This window comes from Spermophilus citellus, assembly GCF_964194105.1.
Source record: "Spermophilus citellus genome assembly, chromosome: 8".
Classification (NCBI taxonomy): Eukaryota; Metazoa; Chordata; class Mammalia; order Rodentia; family Sciuridae; genus Spermophilus; species Spermophilus citellus.
The window spans coordinates 132,313,361-132,337,102 of record NC_138189.1 but is presented as its reverse complement, the minus strand read 5'-3'; the positions used below and the strand labels follow the sequence as shown (position 1 = coordinate 132,337,102).

Here is a 23,742-nt window from a genome sequence, read left to right as displayed (position 1 = left end):
AATTGTTTATGGTGGATTTAAATATGTGTTTCTCAAATTTTGCTTGTCACCTTTACTACTCTTTATCCACTATAAAAAGTCTCTTTGGTGGCTCAGTGGTAGAGTGCTCGCCTAGCATGTGTGAGGCACTGGGTTTGATTCTCAGCACCACATATAAATAAACGAATAAAATAAAGGTCCATTAACAACTAAAAATACATATAAATTTTTTTTTTTTTTAAAGTCTCTTTCACTTTAATACTACTAACCATAACATCAGTTGCACAGGAACTCAGAAACTCTAGCCCTGGCTGAACTGGAGGTGGAATTTAGCCTGTGTGTGTTTTAGTGAGAACCAGATCCCTAATTATTTCTTTCAGTAAGTGTATATCTCAGTCAGAGGAGAACAGTTTAGTCAGTTATTTTTCTTCCATAGTGGCTCTGCAGAAAAGTGACATTATGAGCCATGGGATGGCGTTGAATTCACAACACATCCGGGCCTGAAACAAGAAGAGCCTGATATTTTTGGTCATAAATCAAATGAGGAGTGAAATCCCCAGCTTCCTATTCATACACATTTGAAAATGTCATGAAAAGCACTCTAGTTTCCAGAGGCCAAAAGGGGTGGGGGCGGGAAGTAGTGGAAGCGGGTCCGGGAGGGAGGTTTGTTATAATGTAGAATTGCTCCTATTTCAAGAACTTGACTTTCTTCACACAGTGGATGAAATGCATTTCTGTTTCTCTTAAGCATTAGATTGCTGCTGGCATGTGTTTTAAAGGATTTACTTGGGAGAGTATCAGCCCAGATTTATCTTTGGTGTGACTATTCCTCAAATTTGAACACATCTCAGAATCACCTGTAGGGCTTATTAAAATCTGTATCCACGCGCTGGTAGAGCACGTGTTTACTGCGCATGAGGCCCTGGGTCTGCTTTTAAGAACACACACAAAAAAATAAAAATAACTCTCTGGGCTCTATCTCAGAGCTGATGATTCAGTAGGTCTGAGAAGTGGTCTTAAAGCCTGTATTTCTAGCAACTTCCCAGGTTAAGGTTATGATGGGTGAGCCCTGGCCTGGGGTCTGTTGTCTCTCCCTCCTTGTGTGGTTCATGTATTAATTATGGACATCTTTTCTGATGACTGTTATTAGGATAAGTGATTTCTTTTTCCCTGTTTTTTCTCATGTTTTTATTTTTTGATACAATTATATATTTGTGGGATATGGTGTGACATTTCAATACATTTATATAATGTACAACAATCAGGTCAGAGTAGTGAATACTCTGTTATCTCAAACATTTATCATTTCTTTGTTTTGGGAATATTCCAGATCATCTGTATTAGCTATTTTGAAACATAAAACCAGTTGTTGACCAGTTACCCCCCTGTGCCATAGCGCATTAGAAGTTATTATTCTGGCCCACCTGTAACCCAGCACCCATTAAATCTCTCTCTCCACCCCTCTCACCTCCCCCCAGTTTTTTTTTTCTTTTTTTTGGTACTGGGGATTAAACCCAGGGGTACTTAACCACTGAGCCACATCCCCAGCCTTTTTAATATATAATATATATTTCACTGAGTTGCTTTTTGCCTCACTAACTTGCTGAGGCTGGCTTTGAACTTGGAATCCTCATGCCTTGGCCTCTCAAGCCACTGGAATAACAGGCGTGCACCACAATGTCAAATTCATCCAGTCTCTAATCCTTCTTCTCCTCTACTTCTTTGAGATCAGTGGTTTTATCTTCCACATGAGAACATGCATTTTTTAAAACACTTATTATTTGGCATTAAGAAAATACTGTCTTTGAGCATTAGTTAATATTTGCCTTTTAGTAGTATTTGACATTTATGTGGTATGCATGTATGTATCTTTACATTTAATTTTTCCCTTACCCCAAGCTTGGTCATAAAATTCCCAGTGGTATGAATTTGATTTTTGGAACTTATATGCTTTGAACTTTCGTTTGTGATATTGACAAAGTTATTGGTGACTAATTTCTTAATTATGTGCTTATAAAAATGCTTCCCTTTTGGAAAGCACATGTCTTTCTGAATATCATTGTATGTCTCTTCGGCCACTATGTGTGGTTTCTAGCTCATCTTCTTTCTTCCCTTAGAAAGATTAATTTTTTTTTCCAGGAATTCTGCAGACTTTGTCTTGCTGTTTTCTCTTTACAGCATTTTTCTTTGTTTGCTTAGCACTTGTAAATTTAGTTTTCGTTGTGTGTGGTTCTCTTCTTTTGCTCACTTTTCATCTTGGTGTACCAGATATACAGTTTTGGCTATAATGGGTTCTTAGTAAATGCTGATTGTTCTAAAGTTGCTATGGAGTCATTAAAACTTTGTCCAGGGCTTTGAAAAGGAGACTACCTGTGCCACTTGATTTTCAACTAGTGTGGTTGACCGAATGTTCGAAAACCAACACTTACCTTATCTTGGGTCCTAAGGAATGGAGTCCACATACATGTGGATCACAGAGGACCCCTGTTTCCCTGTTATATAGAAATACCACAGCCTCTGCCACTGGAAAGCACATTTGCAGAGGAAAACCTACAGTAGCTGTGATCTGATAGAAGTAGTGTGTAAATACAGCTGTGGCCTCTGGCAGGTGGAAAACAATAGGCAGAATTGGATTTCTTGGGTTTCTGCTGATGTTTATGACTTGTGGGTATTATTCATTGCAGTCAATCAATCTAGAGCTATTACTTACCTGTACACTCAGTAAGGTGATGGGTGACTTCATTGCCAGTGAAGAATTGCTAGCTCAGTTTCCTTGGAGGACATTACATCATAGGTCAAGATATTTCAAATGTTCCAAAGGATCCCCCACCTCCCAATAAAGTAGTTTTCTCTAAACAGGTTTTCCTCAGTTGTAATTGATGGAGCCAGGTCCTTGACAAGTAATCCTTTTAGGTTCCCTGCCACAAAAGAAAATCTCTTTTAAGAAATATGGGGCATTGCTCTCTGTTTCCTCTGCAGATTTCAAATGAAAAGGCATGCTTCCCTTCCTGACATGTTCAAAATGGTAGCATGCTAGAACAGCTCTTTCTAGCTGGGGAGGTGGTACCCTGAGGTGCATCTTACTCTGGGTCTAGCAGGTCAGGAGGGAGTGCTTTTCTTTCTATCCACTGAGAGGCTTGGCTTTGTTTATCCTGAATATTAAGGTATTGAAGAGCATCTGTTCTGAGCTATTGCCCCCAGCTAGTGTGTGCTCCAGAGACCATGTCTACCCAGAGTTGAGTTAGGTAGTTATTTATTTGCTGCTGGACCTTATGCATGCTAGGCACATTGTTTACCACTGAGCTGTGCCCCCAACCCTGTGTTATTTGAAAGTGCCCGATAATTTACTCTTCTTCCCATAGAGAGCCTCGTGCATGTTATCTACATACCTTGGGTGCCCTCACTGGTTACCATTTTTACTCTTGTCAATGAAATCACTTGCTTCTTTAAATTGGGCATGTTTAAACAAAGTTTTGAGGTTTCCCAGAGGCACCTGCTTGGCATTTCAAATTACTTGGTTATTGCTCCAAGACTTCTTCTTAGCATGGTGATGAATTTTGCGGTGCGATGCCAAAGTAACCCCTAAATATGATTTGTGGCTTAGAATGTGACAATAAATCATAAATGATGTGTCTGAAATTCAGAAAGGTAATCATTTTAAACAGTTTTTGAACAGATTTCTGAGGATTTTGGCAACGTTTTTAGAAATTATGGGTCAGTGGTCATGTAGTCTTCACTTTCTTCCTTCCTCTTCACCCTTCATTTCTGTCTCCCTTCCCCTTCCAAGAGGCCTTCCCAGCTGTGTGTGCTTTTGTTCCCATGTTCTGCTGTTTGCGTTGGGGGTCCAAAGCAGGGCCCCTCTCTTGGAGGCACTGCACCACTGAGCCGCACTTTCCCAGCCCCATCTGTGCGTTCTGTGATCTCAGGGCTCCTGGTCTCTGTTGAACCAGGGCAATCAGTTCACTCTAGAAATTAGCATCTCAATATTTTGGCCATAATCCCATGATAATTATTTCACAAAGGAAAAAAGGAGGGCTGGGTTGTGGCTCAGTGGTAGAGTGCTTGCCTAGCATAAATGAGGCACTGGGTTCAGTCCTGAGGACCACATAAAAATAAATAAATAAATAAAAGTATTGTGTCCACCTACAGCTAAAAATACATATTTAAAGAATAAAAAGGAATTTATTTCTTTGCATCTCAGTTTTCTTGCTCACAACTAAAACAAACACATATTGCTTTTGTAATAGAGGGAAGAAAGTATATAAATTTAGAAAGAGATCAGGGGAGGGTCACACTTAAACCAAAGGAATGAACGGTCCATCAGGGAATTTCCAGCATCTTTACTGGCTCTTGGGGAGATCGTTACCTAATAAGGCTAGCAAATTTTCTCTGTTTACCCCTAAGTTGGCCTTGTTTACAGAATGTGGTAGGTTCCGTGGATTGAGCTCTGTAGCAGAACCGTAGAGAAGGATGTGCTGTCTGCTACTCGGTACTGTAAAGAAGGCATTAGGACCAGCACCTGCTTCCATAATGAAGAGAGCAACAGCCTCAGGGTGGACTCAGAGTTCAAAGTGAAGTCTAAGGAGGAACAGGGAACAAGTGGTCAGGGGTTGCATATCACCTTGCTATGAGCCCATAGCAGCCTTTTAAATTCTTTTCAGACATTAGCTCCTTTCTGTGCCTCTTGTGGGACTGATGATGAGAGAGAGAATCTTTGCATTAGCAGAGGTTGGTGGTTTGAGACTAGAGACAGGTTTGATTAGTTACGCTCTTACATTTCTTAGAATCAAAGACCATGGAGCATAAGGTACTGTGGGCCACTGGACTTTGTGTTAGCTGTGCTCTCATGAACCTGTGGGGTAGAAATGTCTTCATTTTTAAAGATAGGGAAACCAGGGCACAAAGGACACAGGAGGACTCGTCCAGGCTACTCAGGGTGTAGGTGGAGTTTGACCCCTGCCCTTTCTGCCCCAGTGACTTATGGTTTTCTTAATTGTTTACCATAGAGATTGAAATTATCTAGATGGATTTGGGTAGTTGTTCAAATTGTAGGTGTTCTCCCGACCCTGACCTCTTTGATTCTGACACCTAGTATGACTAGCGTGACTTTCAGCTGGTTGCTGCCCTTGTTTTGAAGGGGGACTGACCCTACATTGGCTATGTGTCTGTGGTTTATAATTATCTGTGGGGAGTAAGCACTTGAAGCTGGTTTTTCATCAGCTAATGCCTTGACTGGGAATTGAGGAGGAGGGTTATCTTGCCTCTTGGCAGAGCGGAGACACTTGAAAATTTGGTATTTGCAATAGAGCTGTGTCCATGGTCTTTTAATGAGGAATACAATGTTCATTGTCTCCCTTTGGCTTCAGTAAAGTTCTTGATGCTAATCACAGGGGCTTGTGTACTTGGCCATTGACCATAAATGTCTGCTTGCAGCCATTTTGGGAGTACAACTTCTGGTCCTGCACTTTTCTTTGAATTCTTCTGCCGCAGTCCGGCTGCAGCAAAATAACCGGGGTGGGTGACGAGCAACTTGTGTACATTGATACAGCAGGAGTGGGAGCCATTTATTGTAGGACAGGAGGGGTATATATACATTCCACACAGCTTATCTTAATTAACATAAACTAGATACAGCAGTCAACCAATAAGGAATCTCCACACTTAATGGCTCCCTGGCGTTACTTCACAAACCACTCCCTCTGGCAAAATGCCAGGCGCCATCCTGACTTGTTTACAGAACCTAACATTCTTCTCTCCAGCTTTATGTAGAAACCTCGGCATTCCAACTGCCCAGCCCTTACCTCCTGTAGTACACAAGTGTTGTGGCTGGCTAGGGTGATTTTGGTATTTGTATTGCTTGTTTGACACTTCAGTATAGCCTAAAACATGTCTTCCTTTGCCAGGTTGTAACTACAGATTCTGGAATTTGGAGGTTTTATTTTTAAGCTAGAAGAGTAATTATCTATATAATTTTCTATTATGTTTCATGGTGAAAAATCGACCTTCTACAATAAATGCACAAGTTTGAATTTAATAGTAGCTTACCTATTGTTTAATACTTCAAAAAGAATTAGCTTTGCTTTAGTCTTGTAGTTTTGTTTTTGTTTTTCTTCCAGTAACGTTTTTATTTTTTTAAACTTGATGCCATTTTTTAAATATATTTCCTGTTCAAGAATCATTTGGCTATGTCTCTATATCTAAATAAAGCAGGGGACTCATGAGCTTTCTGTATAAGTTGGGAGGCAATTGAGACAGGTAAAGTGTTGATTTAGAGTCAAACAGGCCAGGCTTTGCATCCTCCTCCGGCTTCTTAAATCCTTGAAGGTCTTATGTAGGTTATTTAAGCAAACCAAGACTTAGCAAGATTATCTGTAAAGGGAATAATATTACCCACCCCCTTATTGTTGTGAGGTTTCAACATACTGCATGTAATAAAACCCAATCCCTGCTCCCCTGCACGCTTACCTGTTGGGATTTTCCTTTCCCCGAGAGCCTCATCTGATCTTCTTAGTTTATCTTGACCTCAACTTCCTGGTTCATCAGCTGCATGATCACAGTAGCTCAGGGACATTGCCTCTGAAGTCTGGGAAAAGCCCTACTCGTTCATGTTGTTAGCTGTGATTGGAGAGCTCAGCATGGCCGCCTCTCCTAGCCTCTCTGTGAGTCCCTGAGAAAGGACCCTTGGGTGCCATATGGCCAAGGCACAGGGATCCCCCTGGGATCCAGCCAAGTCTGTGAATCATTTTGAGCAGGATGGGTGACTGCCCTGTCCCAATAGGTAACCCACCCATCAGCTCATTAAGTAACCACAGGAGTCTCTGACCTGAGCAGTTTGGGGCTCCTTCTGTAGCCCCATTTGTATCTTCAGCCCTCATATTAGCTGCTCCTTTTTTCCACACGAGAATCGTGTAGGTAGAAACACTCCAATTAGTGACCCTGCAGGACTGCAGCCCTCAGATCTTTAAAGCCCCATAATTTTTATGAAAGGAAGCTATAGTTGCTTTTCTGTTTAGCTTCTAGTTCAACCCTCTTACCTGATTCCACAACAGTCCACCTGGAAGGAAGGAAAACAGGATTCAAGGAGTACTAGCTGAGGGGGAGATGGGTCAGAGATACAATTCTAAGACAGTTGTCTTCTGGCAAAACTGGAAACGCTCACCCTGGGAGTGATCTTTGTAAGACATCAGATAATGAGATGGAGGAAAGCCACCTGGGAGCCTCAGCATGCCACAGGTGGAGGACTCATCTGTAGCCATGCCCTGCACAAGTCACTAGGGATTTCTTCCACACTCCTCCTCCCCTGCCTGACCACCTACCTCCTGTTTTTTGGTTTTGTTTTTGTTGGTGGCTTTGGTTTTTCCTCAAGGGATAACAAATAATTACTTTTATAAGCTGGCTGGATTGGCCAGCTCCCTGCTGCCTGAGAAGAGATGGGGAGCAAAGAATGTTTTTGTCCCAGTAAAGCACTGGGTATTTGCAGGTGGGCTGTCAGTACACACCAGGGGGCCCTGCCACTGAGCCCCTGAGGACCCAGGAGGGTTTTGGGGAGTGTTTTCTTCACCTCTTCCACCCCCACCAAACAGATTCTCATCCAGTCCTTTTAATTCATGGGTCAGTGCTGTGGCCCATGACCACCTGTCTTTATAAATAAAGTTTTATTGGAGCACAGCCACACTCAAGACATTTGTGTTTTGTCTGTGGCTGTTGTTGCCCTACCATGATGACAGACTTGGGTAGTTGTGAGAGCGGTCCCACAGCCAGCAAAGCCTGAAGTGCTTCCTGTATGGCCCTTTATAAAAGACGTCAGCTCACTCTGATCTAAAACCCACAGTCTGTTTGGAAAAGCCCACATAGCTTAAAACCTGTTTCAAGAGTAGCAGTGAATCACCACCTATTACTCAATGGATGCTGCAGGTGAATTTTCTTCCCCCTGGTACTGGGGATTGAACTCGGGTGTTCTACCACTGAGCTACAACCCCCTCCCTTTCTATTATTTTTATTTTAATACAAGGTCTCATGAAGGTGCCAAAGGTACCCTCAAACTTGCACCCTCCTGCCTCAGCCTACTGAGTAGCTAGGATTACAGGCATGTAATTTTTTTTTTTAAATGGAACATTCACACATATTTTTTGGCATCAAACCAACCTTATGGGTTTTGGATGCTTTCAGGTGTGTGATCATAATTTGAAAAGATCTTTAGTTTTTCAGTGATGAAAAAGTTTATTTGGGTTTTTCTTATCTATTGTTTAAGAAAATTTGGGGGGGATAGTTTTAGATTTAAAGTTATGAAGATAGTACAAATTCCCATGGACCCTCCATCTGTCTTTCCCTCCTGTAAATATCTCAGGATCATTGTACTGATAGTGACACTACAGATTTCATATAGATTGCACCAGTTTTTCCTCTAATGCTCCTTTTCTGTTCTGGAATTCAAACCAGGGAACCACACTGAATTTAATAACCTTTTTTTCTTTCCTTTTTAAAAGGGTGAGATCCACTTTGTTTCTTTGTAAATTCTCCTTTTTGACCTAAGTTAATGACTATCTTTGGGTAAGAAAATGGTTCCTTAGTGATGATGTAACGCTAGAACCAGAGGTGGGTCTGACTCAGAAATTCAGCCAGCAATGAGGACTTCATTTATAGGCTGCTTACTATACTCCTATCACGGTCATGTGCTTTATACCTGGTATCTTACTTAAATCTCACAGTGGCCCAGGTGATGGATAATGACCTTCTCTATTTTATTTGAGGAGAGTTTAAGTTACTTGGCAAGACTTCAGTTTTAGTTGCAGATGACCCCGGCATGGGCTAGTTGCACCCACTGTGTAGCAGCCTCTGGGGGGCGCTCATTCTTTCTTTTTAGCACAGCCTCTAGAAAGAAAGTTGCATCCTTTCTTTTATTTAACCCACCCCACCCCCACCCCCCAAAAAAAGAAAAAGGCTTAGGGAGATGGTGATGATGAGATGCAAATGGGCAGATAGCCAGCAAGTGGCAATACCAGCTTTGGAACCTGAGTCTCTCCATAGAGCGATGAAGTGTCCTGTGCTCGTCATTCATATGGTTACTGTCCCTCTGTAGGCCTCCCTGCCTTTAGCCCTGGCTCTGCCTCCTGAGTGTCTGCACTCATCTCTTCCTGTTCTCCTCATGTTCTGTTCCAGCCACTGAGGACTTGAGTGCCGTTTGTCACAAGAAGGTTTGCTGTTGATGTGACCTGGATCAAATCACTCCCACGTTTCTGAGATTCATTCATCTCATGTGTCATGATATGATGGAATCCCTGGTGAATCAGTGCACGTGTGTTGTGTCCTGCACAGTGCCGGACAGCGTACAGTGGTGGCCCACACAAACCTGGGTGGGGGAGGTGAGGATGATATTGGCAAGGATCACATCAGCCTCTGGCAGACTCTGCCACCTCTGGAAAGCCAAGTGATGGGAGGATGCTCGCTCCCTCTGGTTCCCTGAGGGCCCCTGTCCAGATTTCCCTGTGGCGTTCATCACACTGTGTTGTGGTTGTTAATTGTTCTTTCCCTACTTACTTGGCTGGGTGTCCTGGAGAGCAGCTACTGTCATAGTCCCTGGGTGTCCCCAGCCCAAACCCTGAGTGATGATGGAATGAGAGCATGTCAGACTCTCCCAGTGGGCAGTGAGGGCCTTCTTGTCCGACCCTGTGGATTATGGTGACTGCCACAGGCATTGGCTTCTCTGCGTCTCTGCCCCCACTCGATGTGCTCCTTTGGAACCGAACACTGTGCTTGCTGCGGAATCCTCCTTCTCTGGCGCTTAAGGAATAACTATGGCATTTATTTGAACAGAGATTTCTCTATAATATACAGATCTACAATATTTCCTTCTGTCTTTATTAACATTTTCAAACACTTTTGCCCAGGACAGCTGTTCTAGACTTATGCTGTACATTTCCCAGACTGCCATGAAAGATCATTTCACTAATGTGTTCGCTCCTACAAATGAGGTTTTAAAAATCTTTCATTCCAGTGCGAACTTCTGCTTTGATTCTGATATCATATAGCTCTAGTCTGATATCATGGTATTTGGAAAATTTAGTCATTTCAGATAAGCAGTGGTTTCTTGATACTGTTTTCTTGGCTCTCCCCCTTGGAGTTTCAAATTGTACTCAGTGTTCTGAGATCCTGGGATGAGGGTGTGTGTCACCGGCACTGCCCAAGGCCTGACCCATCTTTGCTGTGCAGGACATGTTTGTTAGGCACAGGAGTTCTCTGGGGACTAGTGCAGCTGGTGACTGAGTTGGAACAGTGAAGGTCCTTGCCCCCTCCCGCCTTTCTGAAATGTCTGTGCTTTTCTGAAGCCAGAAAGGTTTTAGTATGCATGGAGCACAGAGTCTGTTATTGGAGGAGCTTGGATCATAGTTTGAATCAGCAGCAGCCTGGACTGCTGATTTGTACATTTTATACAAATAAACTCTGTAAAGTGCACATGTAGACAGCCACTGTCCTAATGCCATGTTTGTTTTTCCTCAGCACCATGAAACCTATAGGGTCTTTCCCTGAAATGTGACCGTGCTTTCCCAAGCTCGAGTAGTGCTGCTTTTTCTAGCCAAATTCCCTCTTTACTTAGGCAAATGCATCTTGTGTCCCCTGCCCGTCCCTCCCCAAGTCCTCCACTGCCCCAGCCCTCCTGCCTTTGGAAAAGCCATGCAGATATCACTATGCGTGTTTTCAGGAATGTGTTTCTAAGTTAGCAACTTTGAAATCTTTCTATTTTCCTAGTGAAATGCTTCCTTTTCCTGTTGAGATGGAAATGGTCTCCTTAAAGGCAGGTGGCAATATGGGCATTTAAATGGAGTCCTACCACTGCAGGAGATTCTTTCAGTATAAATTGGAAGAATGGCAAGCGGATTTTAGTAGTTCTCTTTAATCCTTTCTGTTTTGGTGACTGTGGTTTCTGAGCTTTTTAGGAAGAGTTGACTTATTTCTCCATCTTTGTAAACCACAACTTGGCTTTGGAGAGACTTGTGGCACTTAGGTACTTTTTGTGATCGGTCAGTAGCTCATCGTTAAATAGAACTGGTGGTTTGTGCCCACGCCAGTCTTGCCATTAGACATCCTTAAAGGGGCAGTGGAAAGAAGGAAATACATAGAAGTTTTTAAACATTTATATTTGAAAAGTGGTGGAGAACACTTCAACTATTTTCAGCACGTGGAGGACACTCCAACTATTTTCACCACGTTCTAGTCTATACTAGATTTATACATTGTTCTTGTTTTTGATTTTTCACACAAAGATTTGGTCAGCCGGGTTCTCCTCTGAATCAGGGAATACTCAAAATGATCATTTTTTTTTTCGGTTCTCTCAAGAATGGATACTATCAAGAACAGTGGAGGCTGAAATGTTACTCTGTTTGCATGTAACTTGGTAGGGTTTCATGGATGTTGGCAGAAGATACAAGGTTCCCAGCCAGAGCCAAGGACTCTCTTGATCAGAGATATTAACAGTACTCAAAAACACTTCTTTAAGTGCTCTTGTATCAGTTCCCAGTTCCCCTTTCCCACAGGGGGTTGCAACCTGGGTCCTAACGCATTCCTGTGGAATATTCTAGTCAGGAACCCAGCCCTTGGAAAACCCAAATCTTTTCTGAGAGGTAAAACATTCTTTTTTTTTTTTTTTCCACACACACACACAATCTCTGACTTCCAAGGCTGTTTGCCCCACAGATATCCTGAAAAATAGAATCTGGATCCATGGTGGTTGCGCTTCCTGTTCAGTACACATGCAAAAACTAAGAGACCCTGGAGGACTGTCTCCCTCCAGCCTGTGGGTAGAGCCATTGTAACTGGTGGGAAGGTGGCTGATGCATTACAGACACGAATGCCTTAGGGCTCTGTTCTTTCCGGGAACCCAGGTTGGAAACAATTGCCTGCTGTCCCCCAGTGCCTGGTGTTCCTTCAGATTGTCGTAAATCAAAGAAGGGAAAGATCAGATCAGAAACCTCTTTTAAGACTAATATCATTCTGTACTACTCTTTGAGAAAATAGATCTCATGTTTTACAGTATTCACTATGAAAAATGTTTTGATCCCTTATTATAAAAATATTACCCAGAGGAGGAGGAGATGGCTATATGACAAAGCTCATATCCACACATTTCTGCTTTTGGAAAGTTACAGTGTGCCTTTGGGGGACACCCCTGGGCCAGGCCGCCCCGCCCTCTGCTGTGGGAGGCCTGGACTCGTGGTGGTGTGAGTTGAGTTTTTGTGTTCTCATTTCTCACTCTTCCCCACTCTTTCTGTGAAACGAGTCTTGTCTGGTCAAGCAGCTTTTGTTTCCCAGCCCTTGGTTGGCTGCGTGCTCTCCTCTTTCACAGGGCTCCCACTTCTCCCTGAGGCTTTGGCCTCATCTCCATAGATCAGCCTTGTGTCCTGCTGCCTCATGAATATTACAGCTCCCCAAATTTGTGCCCATGTGGGATTCTGAATTCCAGAGAAGCATCTGGCTGAGGCTTCTGAGATAGTATGGGAAAACTCACAAGGGCAAATTTAGGCCAAAGTGAAAAGTCTGAGAGGTTATCTTGATGAACTGGTCATTTCTACATGACAGAGCACATGTCACAGAAGATAAAACAGGTGAATTTTGTTGATTCTGAGTTCCTAATTTGGGACAAAAATGGAGAAAATCAAGCTAAGGGACAGGTCTTTTACTTTCTGCAACTGTTCTTTCTACTATTCTTTACAAAGATTAAGGGGAGTGCCCCACCCCGCCCCCCCCCCAAAAAAAAACAAAAAAGGGGGAAAAAACAGATTTTCTTTATCAAGTAAGATATGAGAATTAAGTAGATGATAGCTATACAATTTATGATCTTTATTTTGGAAGAGCCTTATAAATATAGGCACATTGTTTATCTCCACCCTTTAGCTGTCCTCCCTCCAAGCAGATGGATGGCGATCATTTAATCACTTGACTATTTATGACGAGGCAGAGCTGCTGGGGGTGTGGTACAACATCTCATCTTTCACCACCACCACCCTCCAAGCACCTGGAATAATTGCTGGGAGATTAAATGGTGATTGTTTGGCTAACTGTGGCCTTAAATTCCCTGTCAGAGCATCACTCATCCCTCTCTGTTCTTTCCCTTCCTGATTAGTAAGACAACATTAAAGGTTTATTTTCCACCAAAGAATGGAGTGACTTTTGTAGCTGGTGATTCATATCATTTGAAGATTTATAGTTTCTTGGCTTGGGATAAAGTGGGTTTTACGACTCCCAAATCAATGACCAGGTAGAGGAATTGTAAATAAGTTCTTCAAAGAATAATGTGTTTTGAATGCCCCCCACTCCCCCCCCCCCGCCCCACCGCCCCCCACCACAGGATAGGAAACGTGTGTTAAATATCCACCAAGTCAGTAGTGCAGTACTTGATGCACCTGATTTGTAAAATCCAGTTTGGGCTTTAGAACTTTTCACTTGGTTGCACAGATGTCGGGTGAAGGCTGCCTGTGCCTGGTGCTCATCCTTGCTCTGTGAGGGATACAAAACGAGTCATGGACCTGATTACCACACAAAGGCAGGAGAAGCATCTGGGAAGGTTGAGATGGATTGTTCTCTGATGGCATGAAGGCAGTGAGAGGGTCGTTCTCCTGGAGAGGAAGGTGCAGTGTGGGACTACGGTGCAGTAAAAATTGATAGAATATGGGGTCAATTCCGTTATAAAAGAAGCAGTCAAAACTGCCCAGAAATATGGGGAAGGACAAGGAAGCTGCTTCAAGAAATTGCTTTGAGCTGAAGAGGCTATGTTTGTGGTAAAGAGCATCTAGGGTTGGCGAATGGTGAACACCTGTGTGTTGCAAGTGACTGAATGAGGGGCTGGGTGCAGCTTTCCTACCACGTACAAGGTCATGGGTTCAATTCCCAGCACTGCCAAAAAAAAAAAAAAAAAGTAATAAATAACAGATGGAAATAGGCAGCTTTTGAAGCTATGCTTTCAAGTCTCTCTGTGTTACCATAGTCCCAAAGCTACAGGTCTAAGATACTTGAGAAATAATCAATATGTGTTCGTTGTTTAAACTCTCTCCAGGAGTCTTTAGCTTTTTGAAATTTGGAACTGTTAAGGGATGTGCAGTTCCAAGTCTTCAAAGATCTACTTTTCACTGGAAGAGAAGGAACATCTGGAACATCTGTGCCTCTAAGTCCAGATCACTGGAGCAATTTGATTTTGGTTTTCTAAGTAGTGAACTGATATGGTGCTGGATTAGACAAGATTGGGTTGACCACAGACCTAGAGAAGCACAATAACTATATCTCTAGTTTGGGGTTGTGGCTTGTTTTGGGGTGGTTGGTATCATTTGGACTGTAGTCTCAGAAGGGTGCAGAGTGGACTCTCTGTTCCCCACCAGTCTGGAGCTGGAACCCTGGCCATTCAGAACTGGGCTGTTGTGCATTTGATGTTCCACGTCTTCTGTCCAGTAATCCTTTCCTTCAAACTTCTGTCCTTAGTCCGAGCCAGACCCGGCCATCTATGGTCCAGTGGCTTAACCCACAGTCTCCAACCACACCAAGCTCCAACCCAGCTATCACACCTCCTTCACCCAGAACGTCAACCTTCGCCCTCTCTCCTGCTGCTACCATAGTGGACAAGCCGCCGGAAAGGTATGTGGAGTATGATATAAAATACGATGGTGGCACACAGATGGTGCTTGATGGACTTGTGTGCTCCAATTATAAAGCAGCTTGTCCAGGTCCCCCCGCCCCAGCATCCTGAACTTTAAGAACAATGCTTATGACTCTGTATCAGGCTGTGCCTCAGTTCAATACCAAGTACAGTCCTCTCAGTATCCCCTGCGGAGTCCTGGTTCCAGGATGCTCCAAACATACCAAACTGAACCAGTGGCTCAAGTTCTTTATATGCAATGATGTAGTCTTAGCATATAAACTACACATGTCCTCCTGTATACTCATGCCATAGCTAATACAGTAAAAATGTTATGTAAATAGTTGTTAACCCATTGTGACAAGAAAATTGTGTGTACGTATTCAGTTCAGATGCAGTTTGTTTAAGCAAGATATTTGATCCATGGTTGGTTGAAAATGCAGTTGGGAACTCTTGGATACACAGGGCCAGTGGTACGTTCTTCAGAGGAATTTGCCTTCTATGCAACCTGCTCGAACTTACTGACTTTTTGGTGCTGGTTGTGCATTTATGAAATCATTTATTTAGGAAGAACTTCTTGTACATTAATATAAAACACATTATTTGTTTTAAAGGAGAGCAAACTGGACTCTAGAAAAATTAATTTACATGCCGTTTAGTAGAGCTGGCCTTCAGCATATCTGCCTGCCTGGGTATCTTAGCATTAGTGGCTTCCCCTGCTCCAGCGAGGTGGGGCATTTTCTTCTGCATGAGTTTGGAACTGGCTGTCTGGTTCCTCCTTTCCCATAAGGGCACAGAGGATGTTCAGATGAGGGGTGAAAAACTAGCCTGGTGTGCCTTTCTGGAGAAAGGGGTCGAAATAAAGATGACCCAAGTCGGAAGGACTAGCTCCTTCCAGTGTAGCCCCCCCCCCACACACATACACACGGGGTCAGTGGCTCACTGTGACCCCACTTTGTGTGTATGTGTGTGTGCGCACACGCACGTGCATCCCATTTCCCTTTGCTGCTGGCCTCTGGCTCCACATGCTGGTGCATTTCCTAATGCACAGCTGAAGTGCTCAGGAACCACCATGCTGTGTGGTCTTGGCCATGCTCAGCAATAGGAAACAGCATCCCACCAGGCAGGGGGAGAGTTAGGTGAGGTGCTTCAGTGACAGCTTCCCAGAGAGCATCCGCAGGAAAGGTTTGCATTGGAAACCTGTCATTTACTTGAAAATCAAGTGCGGTGGCTTTGCCTCATGTTCAGAGCCCCAAACCCTTCTTTTTCAGAAGGAGCCACCCCACTGGTGACGAATAAGTAAGATTTAGGAAATGGGGTCCGGGAACTGGGAGGCCCCTCTCCCCATGGGTTTTCCACATTTTCATTGAGTCTTTTTCTGTCCCTTCTGCAGCGTTCTCAGTCGGAAGGCCCGTGCAGTGTACCCATGCGAAGCAGAACACAGCTCGGAACTGTCTTTTGAAATAGGAGCAATTTTTGAGGATGGTAAGTATTAGCAGGATGTTCATGGTAAGATGTGTTCTGTCACCCCAGGATACCTCCACATGGAGTTCACAGCTGTGTACGTTCTGTGTATATTGTGGTGATCTTTCGATGATCTGGACAGGAGAGAGCTGACCCTTTTGGCTCCCAGGCCCTGAGCACCCTGTTCCCGGTCTTGGATCCCATTTCTGCTCTCGTCTTGATTATTCCACAGTCCTTTTACCTTGTGGGGACCTTCCTTGAGGTCCTTGGTCCTCATGGAAAGAAGCTAGTGCCACCTGGAGTTAATACTTCTGATTTGCTTCCTTTGTTTTCTGGGTCTCCCTAACCAAGCATCCCAAATGCTTCAGGTTTACCAAATCTGTGCTCTCAGAAAGGACTTTCATGTGCAGAGCATTTTGATTTATAATCCCCTCACCATCTCAAGCTTCACGTTTTTGCCAACTTGAACAGTATGTGAATCTCTAGATATGGGTATTGGCTTTGCATGTTGGAACAAGGGTGTAGCTTTTTGAGGGTTTAATATTTTTCACACAAGCATTTTGCAGCTATACTTGGTTTAATATTTTAGAAATTTCTCTTATGGTTCAGTGTATTTTTTCCCCCTGGCTCCTGATGTCTACCCTCTCTAGTCCCGCTCATTATGAAATTCATTGGTTGCTGTGGAAACAGTGATGTTGTGTGTGGGTGGAGCTCCCCAGAAGAATTCAGGGGAAGCTGGGCGAACCTTGGATGTTTGGAATGGAAGGGCTGATTAGCCAGCGTGTTTGGAGTCTCTGCAATATATCCACGCAGTGCCTATGGTGGTGTGTCGTCAGTAATGCAGCATTTGCTGGCAATTATTTTTTTAGAAAGGATGTTGCCTCATTTAGAATAGATTTCTATGTGTGTTTGTACGTGCTCCTGAGAGCCAGAGACTCTGATAGCATCAGAACATCGACACCCCCTGTACAACAGGGTTATACTTTGTGGAAAAATTTTGTTCTTGGGTTAGAAGCAAGATCATTTCTCATCACCCTACCATGCATGGATAAAGTTTTGCCAGGAGAGTGTGGCCACACAGATGCCCTGTTCTAGGCCTGTCACACAGTGGCATAGTAGATGGCAGATGGGAAAGCTGAGATGATAGTATTGAAATTCACCCATTCAAGAAATGGTGAAGTATTTTTGCTTTACGTGTTTGGATCCAGTTAGGGTTCTCTGAAATCCCTTGTACAGTACTGTTTGTGATATAGTTTCCTTGGTTGAAGGTGTGTCTTACAACGATGCCTTAGGCTGCAAGTAAAAATAATCGATGCAACTGACTAATCAGTCATACAAATGGATTAGCTTTTAGGATCGTAAGTCAGCATGCAGAGTGTTTCAGGGTTGATTAATTCATATTCTGGAAGAAGTCATCAAAGACCAAAGTATTTCCAACTCTCCATTAAAATGTTGTTAACTTGTGGATGTGGGCCTTGGACTGGTTTTCCTAGTAGAAGCAAGGTGGCTGCCGCAGTTCTAGGTGTTGTGGCCCTCTCAATTCTAGCTGACGAGAGTGTTTCATTCTTACGTTCTTTTTTTTTTTTTTTAAAGAATGAGAAAACTTTTCCAGAATTTTCTTCCTACTTTACCTTCCCTCACATCTCAGTAGTCAGAACTGTGTCAAATGCTCACTTTAAACCTATCACTAAGAGTGACTTAGACCAGTGAGAATCTCCCTGGGCATAAGACATACCCTCTGGGGCCAAAGCCATGTAAATGAGGATCTCGCGACTAAACCAGATTCAGGTCTGCTAGCACACAGGGAAGTGGAAAGGCTGACAGATTAGGAGATTTGGAATCTCTAGCTCTAAAGGTCCTCAGTGACTTGCAAAACTTCCTAAAAGAAGAGTCTGTGTCTATGCAAACATAAATGCACACATACATACCGGATTCTCAGCATGTCTTTTTTAAATACTTTAATTTTGTTTATTTTTATGTGGTGCTGAGGATCGAACCCAGAGCCTCACACATGTGAGGCAGGCGCTCTACCACTGAGCCGCAACCCCAAGCCCCTCAGCATGTTTTTGAAGGAAAAAGTACATTATAAACTGCAGCTGTTTTGTCTAAGATCAGCCCTCAGCTTTTGCTCATTCTCTGTGACCCTTAAGTGTTCTGTGCATTAAATTCTTCATCTGGTCTCCACGGATGTCTTCCTGATGGCTGTTATATCAGGAGACCATTTGGGTTCCTAGAAGGTGGGGCATTGGGTGATACAGACGTTTGAGGGACATGTTGCTGACCAGGATGCCCCACTGAGCACACAGTGAAGTGCCATGGATATGGCCACGTTCTCAGCCAAGTCATGTCTCCCTCAGATTTGGTGCCTGGAGTGGTGGTGTCCAGCTCTGGCTAGATTTGCCGGCTGGGGTACCCAGGGTGTGTCAGTAGTTCCTCAGTCCCTCCCCCAAGGTTCTCTACTCCAAAAATGCCTTGTTGATGCCTTCTCCACGCCCAAATATGTGAGCGTCTCGTTTTCCGTGAGCAGTGCATCTTGCGGGTTCCTCTTTGATTCTTTCATAGTGGTGCAGAGAATCTTAATGGGAGGCATTCAGAGTGGCACAGTGAAACTTGCTGTTCCCTGGGGATGGTTCTTAAAGGGCACAGGAAGTTGTGTGTTTATACCTTCCTATTCTGTGCACAGTTGACCTCGCAGCCAGCTAAAAGCATGTGCTTGCTCAGAACACATCTGGTGGAGTCCTTCCTCCAGTGGCCGTGGGGGTCTTCCCTTCTGACCAGCACAGCAAGACTGAGGGGTCCATCTTATGACCACAACTTCTGTGGAGATGCCAGTGCTCAAAGTGGCCACTGTTTACAACTTGGACCACTGGAATGTCACCAGGAACAGCCCCTTTCTTCAGACCAACAATACTTAAGTGTTCCCCAAATATCCAAGACCCTTTTCCTTTGTCACTTACCCAGTAGGAACCGCCAGTATTCATACGATACATGCTCCTGCAGTGCATTCCCTTTTGTACTCCTTCAGGCAACAAAGAAATCCAGCTTATGACATTTAGTGGCCTTTGGTGAAAACAAAACCCAGGTCAGAGTGACCTCTGGGCTGTAGTGTCTGTACTTATATGGTTTGGAATATTTACAACAGTGAGGAATCCTAAACTAGAGTGTGGAAAGGGATCTTTTAGTAATTATGTAGCTCTATAACCATGCCTTGCTCTTCCGCTTGGGCCAGTGCCAAGTTCAAATTCTTCGCTGAAGATTTGTATCTGCACTTCCATAACCCACCAGGAGGGCTCTGTTTGTAAGGTCTCAGGGCAGCTGATGTTCCTGTCACTGCCCCAGGGGCCTTTCCCTTTTCTCTGAACCTGGGGAACCTCCAAAGTAGATTTTGCTGGTGGCCCTGCAGACTCTCTAATCTGATGGGAAGTGGTTGCTTCTCCAGGGCTTCCCAGCAGGACCAGAGTCCTAGCTGGGCACAGGATCACCAGGAGCTGGTCCACGCTCAGCAGCAAGCTGATTTCCTGTGGATCCCAGGCTTTGCTGGCTTTCACATGTAGACAAGATGTCTTCATTGCTTGGGGAGCAGCAGGTGTAGGCTAGAGTAATCATTAAAAGCTGCTGGTGATTACACTTTAAAGGTCTCAAATAGAATAATCCTTAAGAAGCTGTTTGGCATTATCTTGGAAAGTGGATCATGTATAGACCCCACAACCCAGCAATTTTATTTCTAGATATCTTCCTAACGGGGAATCTTGAAAGATCTTAAATACCAGATGATAATACCATATTCCATCACATAAACATTACAGATTTTATACTAATTGTCTTTTTAAATTTTTTATAATTAGTCATACATGACAGTAGAATGCACTTTGACACATATGGAAATGGAGCATAACTTCTCATTCTAATTGTATATGATGGAGAATCACAACAGTCAGGTAGTTATATGTGCACCTAGGGTAGTAATGTTCAATTTATGCTAATTGTTTTTTTAACAAAAAAGTGAGGTGAAACTTTTATTGAGAAAATTGTGCTGATATTACTTAATCATTTATTGCTAAACTAGTTTTCTTACAAGATTAGGAATGCTTGTGAATATATGTTAATGTGATCATTCAGTAAAATATGGTGTATAATGTGATTCTGGTTAAACAAATAAGAAAAATAAATAGTATATTTGGAATAGGTCACGTGATAGAACTATTTTAACTGTGGGCTTAGCTACCACAAGCCTCCCTGTGAGCATGGTGCAGTTTCTAATTTGGTGTTTATCACACTATGATGAAATTTCAATGATTTAAACATTTGTCACATGTATAGGTTATTATGCTAAATGAGAGAACCCGAGTTTTTTCTAATGAGCTATCATTTACCTGAACACGGAGGGATGAACACGGAGGCTCTGAGAGAATGGGTAAATTATCCAGGGTCCTGCAACCATTCAGGAGTCAAAAATATCTAGAATGATGTTTGACCGACTATCTGGATGCTGCTGCCTAGCCAAGTTGACAAAATCAACCACTGCATTGCTGCTGGCAGAAACCGTTTGGTAAACTAAGTATAGAGAAGAGCCTGGGGTGGGTATTTGGGGTTCAGTGCTTCCAGAGAGGGAGGAAGACGTTCTCAGTCTTCACCTGCAGCCTCTGAGCTGCCTTGTGTCAGGGGTTCAGCCTTTTCCATCCCATTCCACCCCACCTATGATCTGGGCTTGGCCACGTTTAGGCTCTTGGTCCCCTCCCTAGGTGACATTTGTTTTGCTAACACTGTTTCTCAAAGGCTTCTCACCAAACACTCCTGCTGGCCAAGCCACCAGGGTGCAGTCACCATCAAGGAAAAGGACTTGGATCCTGTGCAGAAGCATTGTTAGAGATGTGACCATGTGGCCCCAGAGTGGAAAGGGGCTCAGGGCTTCAGTGAGAGGCCAGAGGAAACTGCAGACTAGTATGTGATGGCGAGTACCACTGGGGAATGGCTAACCCCCAGGAGTTGGTACATAACCAACCTGCGGGTGCTGGTTTCTCCTCCTGAGTGCACATGTCACACATACACACGCACGGAAACTAGGCTCTCATAAAGGACAAGCTGGGCGGAAGGGAAAGGTGCTCTCCCACAACGTGGGGAAAGAGGTGCTTGAGTAGGAAACCTGGGGCAGCTGGGAACTCTGCCCCAGGACAGGCCAGATACCAGTGCACACCCTCATTCACTTCTTCCCAGCCTTCACCTCCCTAGAAGGTAAAAGCCAGTAGTAAAACACAAGGAAAAAACAAGGCCAGTCTAATGCAGACAGCTGGAATCACACATCTCTTCCAAGGGAGGGGGATTGAATGGCTACTTCACTGCAAAGGACCCTAGAAATTTATCAGGTCTTCCAAGTTGGAAGTTGCTACATATTAGTGAACCGTAAATTCAGTTTGCTGAATTGCAATCAGCATTCAAATAAATAACAAGGAAAGAGGAGGTTGTCTGCAGTTGTGTGTTGTGCTTGTGTGTGAGGCACTTGGTTTTGATATAAAATGGTTCTCGTGTTGGGATCAGAAGCTCATTTCAGAGCTGGCTCCTGAGTTGGTCTTTGGGGTGAGCCAATCCCCTCTGTAGGCCCGTGATGCCTCTCCTGCTCCTGGCCATGGTTGGGGGCCACAGCTGGGGGCTAGAAATATCTCAGTATTTGATTTCCAAACTCTGCTGATGAGGGCCTTGACCCTGTGCCCTTTGCTGTCCAGCCGTGGTCATTCCCTTATGTGTCCATCATGGGTATTTATGGACACTGTGCCCAGATGTGTAAGGCCCAGGCCTGCTCTCTGGACCTCCCCATCCAGCACGGAAGTTAGACCAGTGCCTGGACGATGCGTGTAAGGCATGTCAATGCTGAGAAGGTTGGAGGTGGACTCCACTGCGGAGGAGCCACCCAGGTCTCTAAAGAGAGGATCATCTGGTGAAGAAGTGGGGGAAGGGCATTCTGGGAAGAAGACACTGTGCAGGCAAAGGCCTGGAGTCCGAGTTGGGATTTCTCTGGACCATCGGTAGACATGCATGATGGGCTGGTAGAATGTGAGGGGCTGCTGGAGAAGGGGCCGAGACCCTGTGCAGCAGACCAGTAAGAAGCCTGGCTTTAACATTAAGCAGGGGAACGCTATGCTGCACCCTGTAAGGTAGGAAGTTCCCCGAGAAGCTTTCACACGGTGGTTGGAAGGGGCTGGGGGACCAGTTAGACCTATTATCTGAAGGTAGGTGGGTTAGATTGTGGTGGCAGTCCAGGATGGCAGAGCCCATCTGGAACCCTTGTGGAAATTTGTGACTAGATATTCTGGAAGGGGGCCCCATTCTCCATGGACCCCTCCCTGGTCAAGTCTGTGAGACAAGCAAACACAGCACGTTGGTAAGTGCTTTCTCTTCCTTTTTAGTACAAGCTTCAAGAGAGCCTGGCTGGCTGGAAGGGACTCTGGATGGCAAGAGGGGGCTGATTCCACAGAATTACGTCAAGCTGCTGTAGCTCCTGGCCCTGGAGGGCCTCACTGCCCTGCACCTGAGCACCTGCTGGGAGCGACACCCACATCCTCACTGAGAATTGCAGATCACCTTTGGCACTCCAGGGCCAGGGAAGGTTCCAGAACTCACTGCACGGGACTGTGTAGATTTGTGGATCAGAAGAAATCGGGATGAACAGGACAATTCATTTGGCCAGCATCCTGACTGGGATTTTTAATTATCCAGCCCACGGAACGAGAGGGAGTGCTGCTGTCTGCCCGCCCGGCCGCCCCCTCTAGGAACACGCCACCAGACCCCGGAAGGATCTCTCCTCCTGCACTCCTGCTGCTGAGATCTTAAAGGGAACTCTCCTTCCTCACTGTGCTGGGCCTGTGGGGCGTGTGCTGGGCCCTGGTGGCCATGGTGGGGAGGGGTCTGCTGTGGTGCAAGAGAATTGTCTCGACCTAGACAGGAGCAGGGAGACGCTCTCTCGGAGCCAGCTCCTTCCTTCCTTCCTTCCTGGACCACCACACTGGGCCTCTGCGCTCACTCCACCTCCACCGGGCACATGGGCATATTTATAACCGGCTTTTCCTGGTGCTCCTCACCTGTGTGCTGTTTGTACAATGTCACCTTTTGGCCCCAACTTCTCTCTGTAAATGAAATAAAATGTAATTTACTATTTGACTGGTCTGGCCTAATGTGGGGAAGAGATCATGCAGTTCATTCCCTCTGTAAGGATTCATGATATTGGATGAAAAAAATCGCCTCCCTCTGATGCCAGCGCAAACTGACTTGTAGAATCAAGTCGGTCAGTTTGATGGGATCCTTGACTGTTCCTGGCAGGGCACATTCCTGGGGGCCATGGGTGGGGAAGGGTTCTGCTCTGATGTGTGAAATCTGAGGGGCCCCCTCCAGCATCTGCACAGGACTTTTCCCCAGAGGCTGGCAGAAGGAGGGGAAGTTGGCCCATCAGCTGCAACCGTGCTGGGTAAGTCTCTCCCACGCCACCCGACCTGCTCCCTGTCCTCCGGGCCTCAGCATTGTTCTCTCCATCAGGATTAAGCTGGGCTTCAAGGAAGACCAGACCATTTCCAGAGTAGCCTTGGCCCTGACCTTGTAATGCTGCCTCATTCCCCTCAGCTTCCAGTTCTGGGCACAGGCTCAGCCTCAGGCTCTTGGGGAGGATGGGATGTCCCCTTCGGAGCAGGGAG

The 23,742-nt window shown here is 44.7% G+C and overlaps 1 protein-coding gene across 3 annotated transcripts in view; it reads left to right on the top strand.

The window, feature by feature from the left end:
- The window catches only part of ARHGAP10 (Rho GTPase activating protein 10), a 303,935-nt gene extending 280,723 nt beyond the window's left edge, over window positions 1-23,212 (top strand). For all 3 annotated transcript variants that reach the window (XM_081302994.1, XM_081302995.1, XM_081302993.1), the window contains 3 exons: window positions 14,446-14,598; window positions 15,993-16,084; window positions 22,465-23,212. In XM_081302994.1, the coding sequence (XP_081159120.1) occupies window positions 14,446-14,598; window positions 15,993-16,084; window positions 22,465-22,553 (334 nt within the window). In that variant the 3' untranslated portion in view covers window positions 22,554-23,212. The remainder of the gene's footprint in view (window positions 1-14,445; window positions 14,599-15,992; window positions 16,085-22,464) is intronic.
- Window positions 23,213-23,742: the final 530 nt, after the last annotated feature.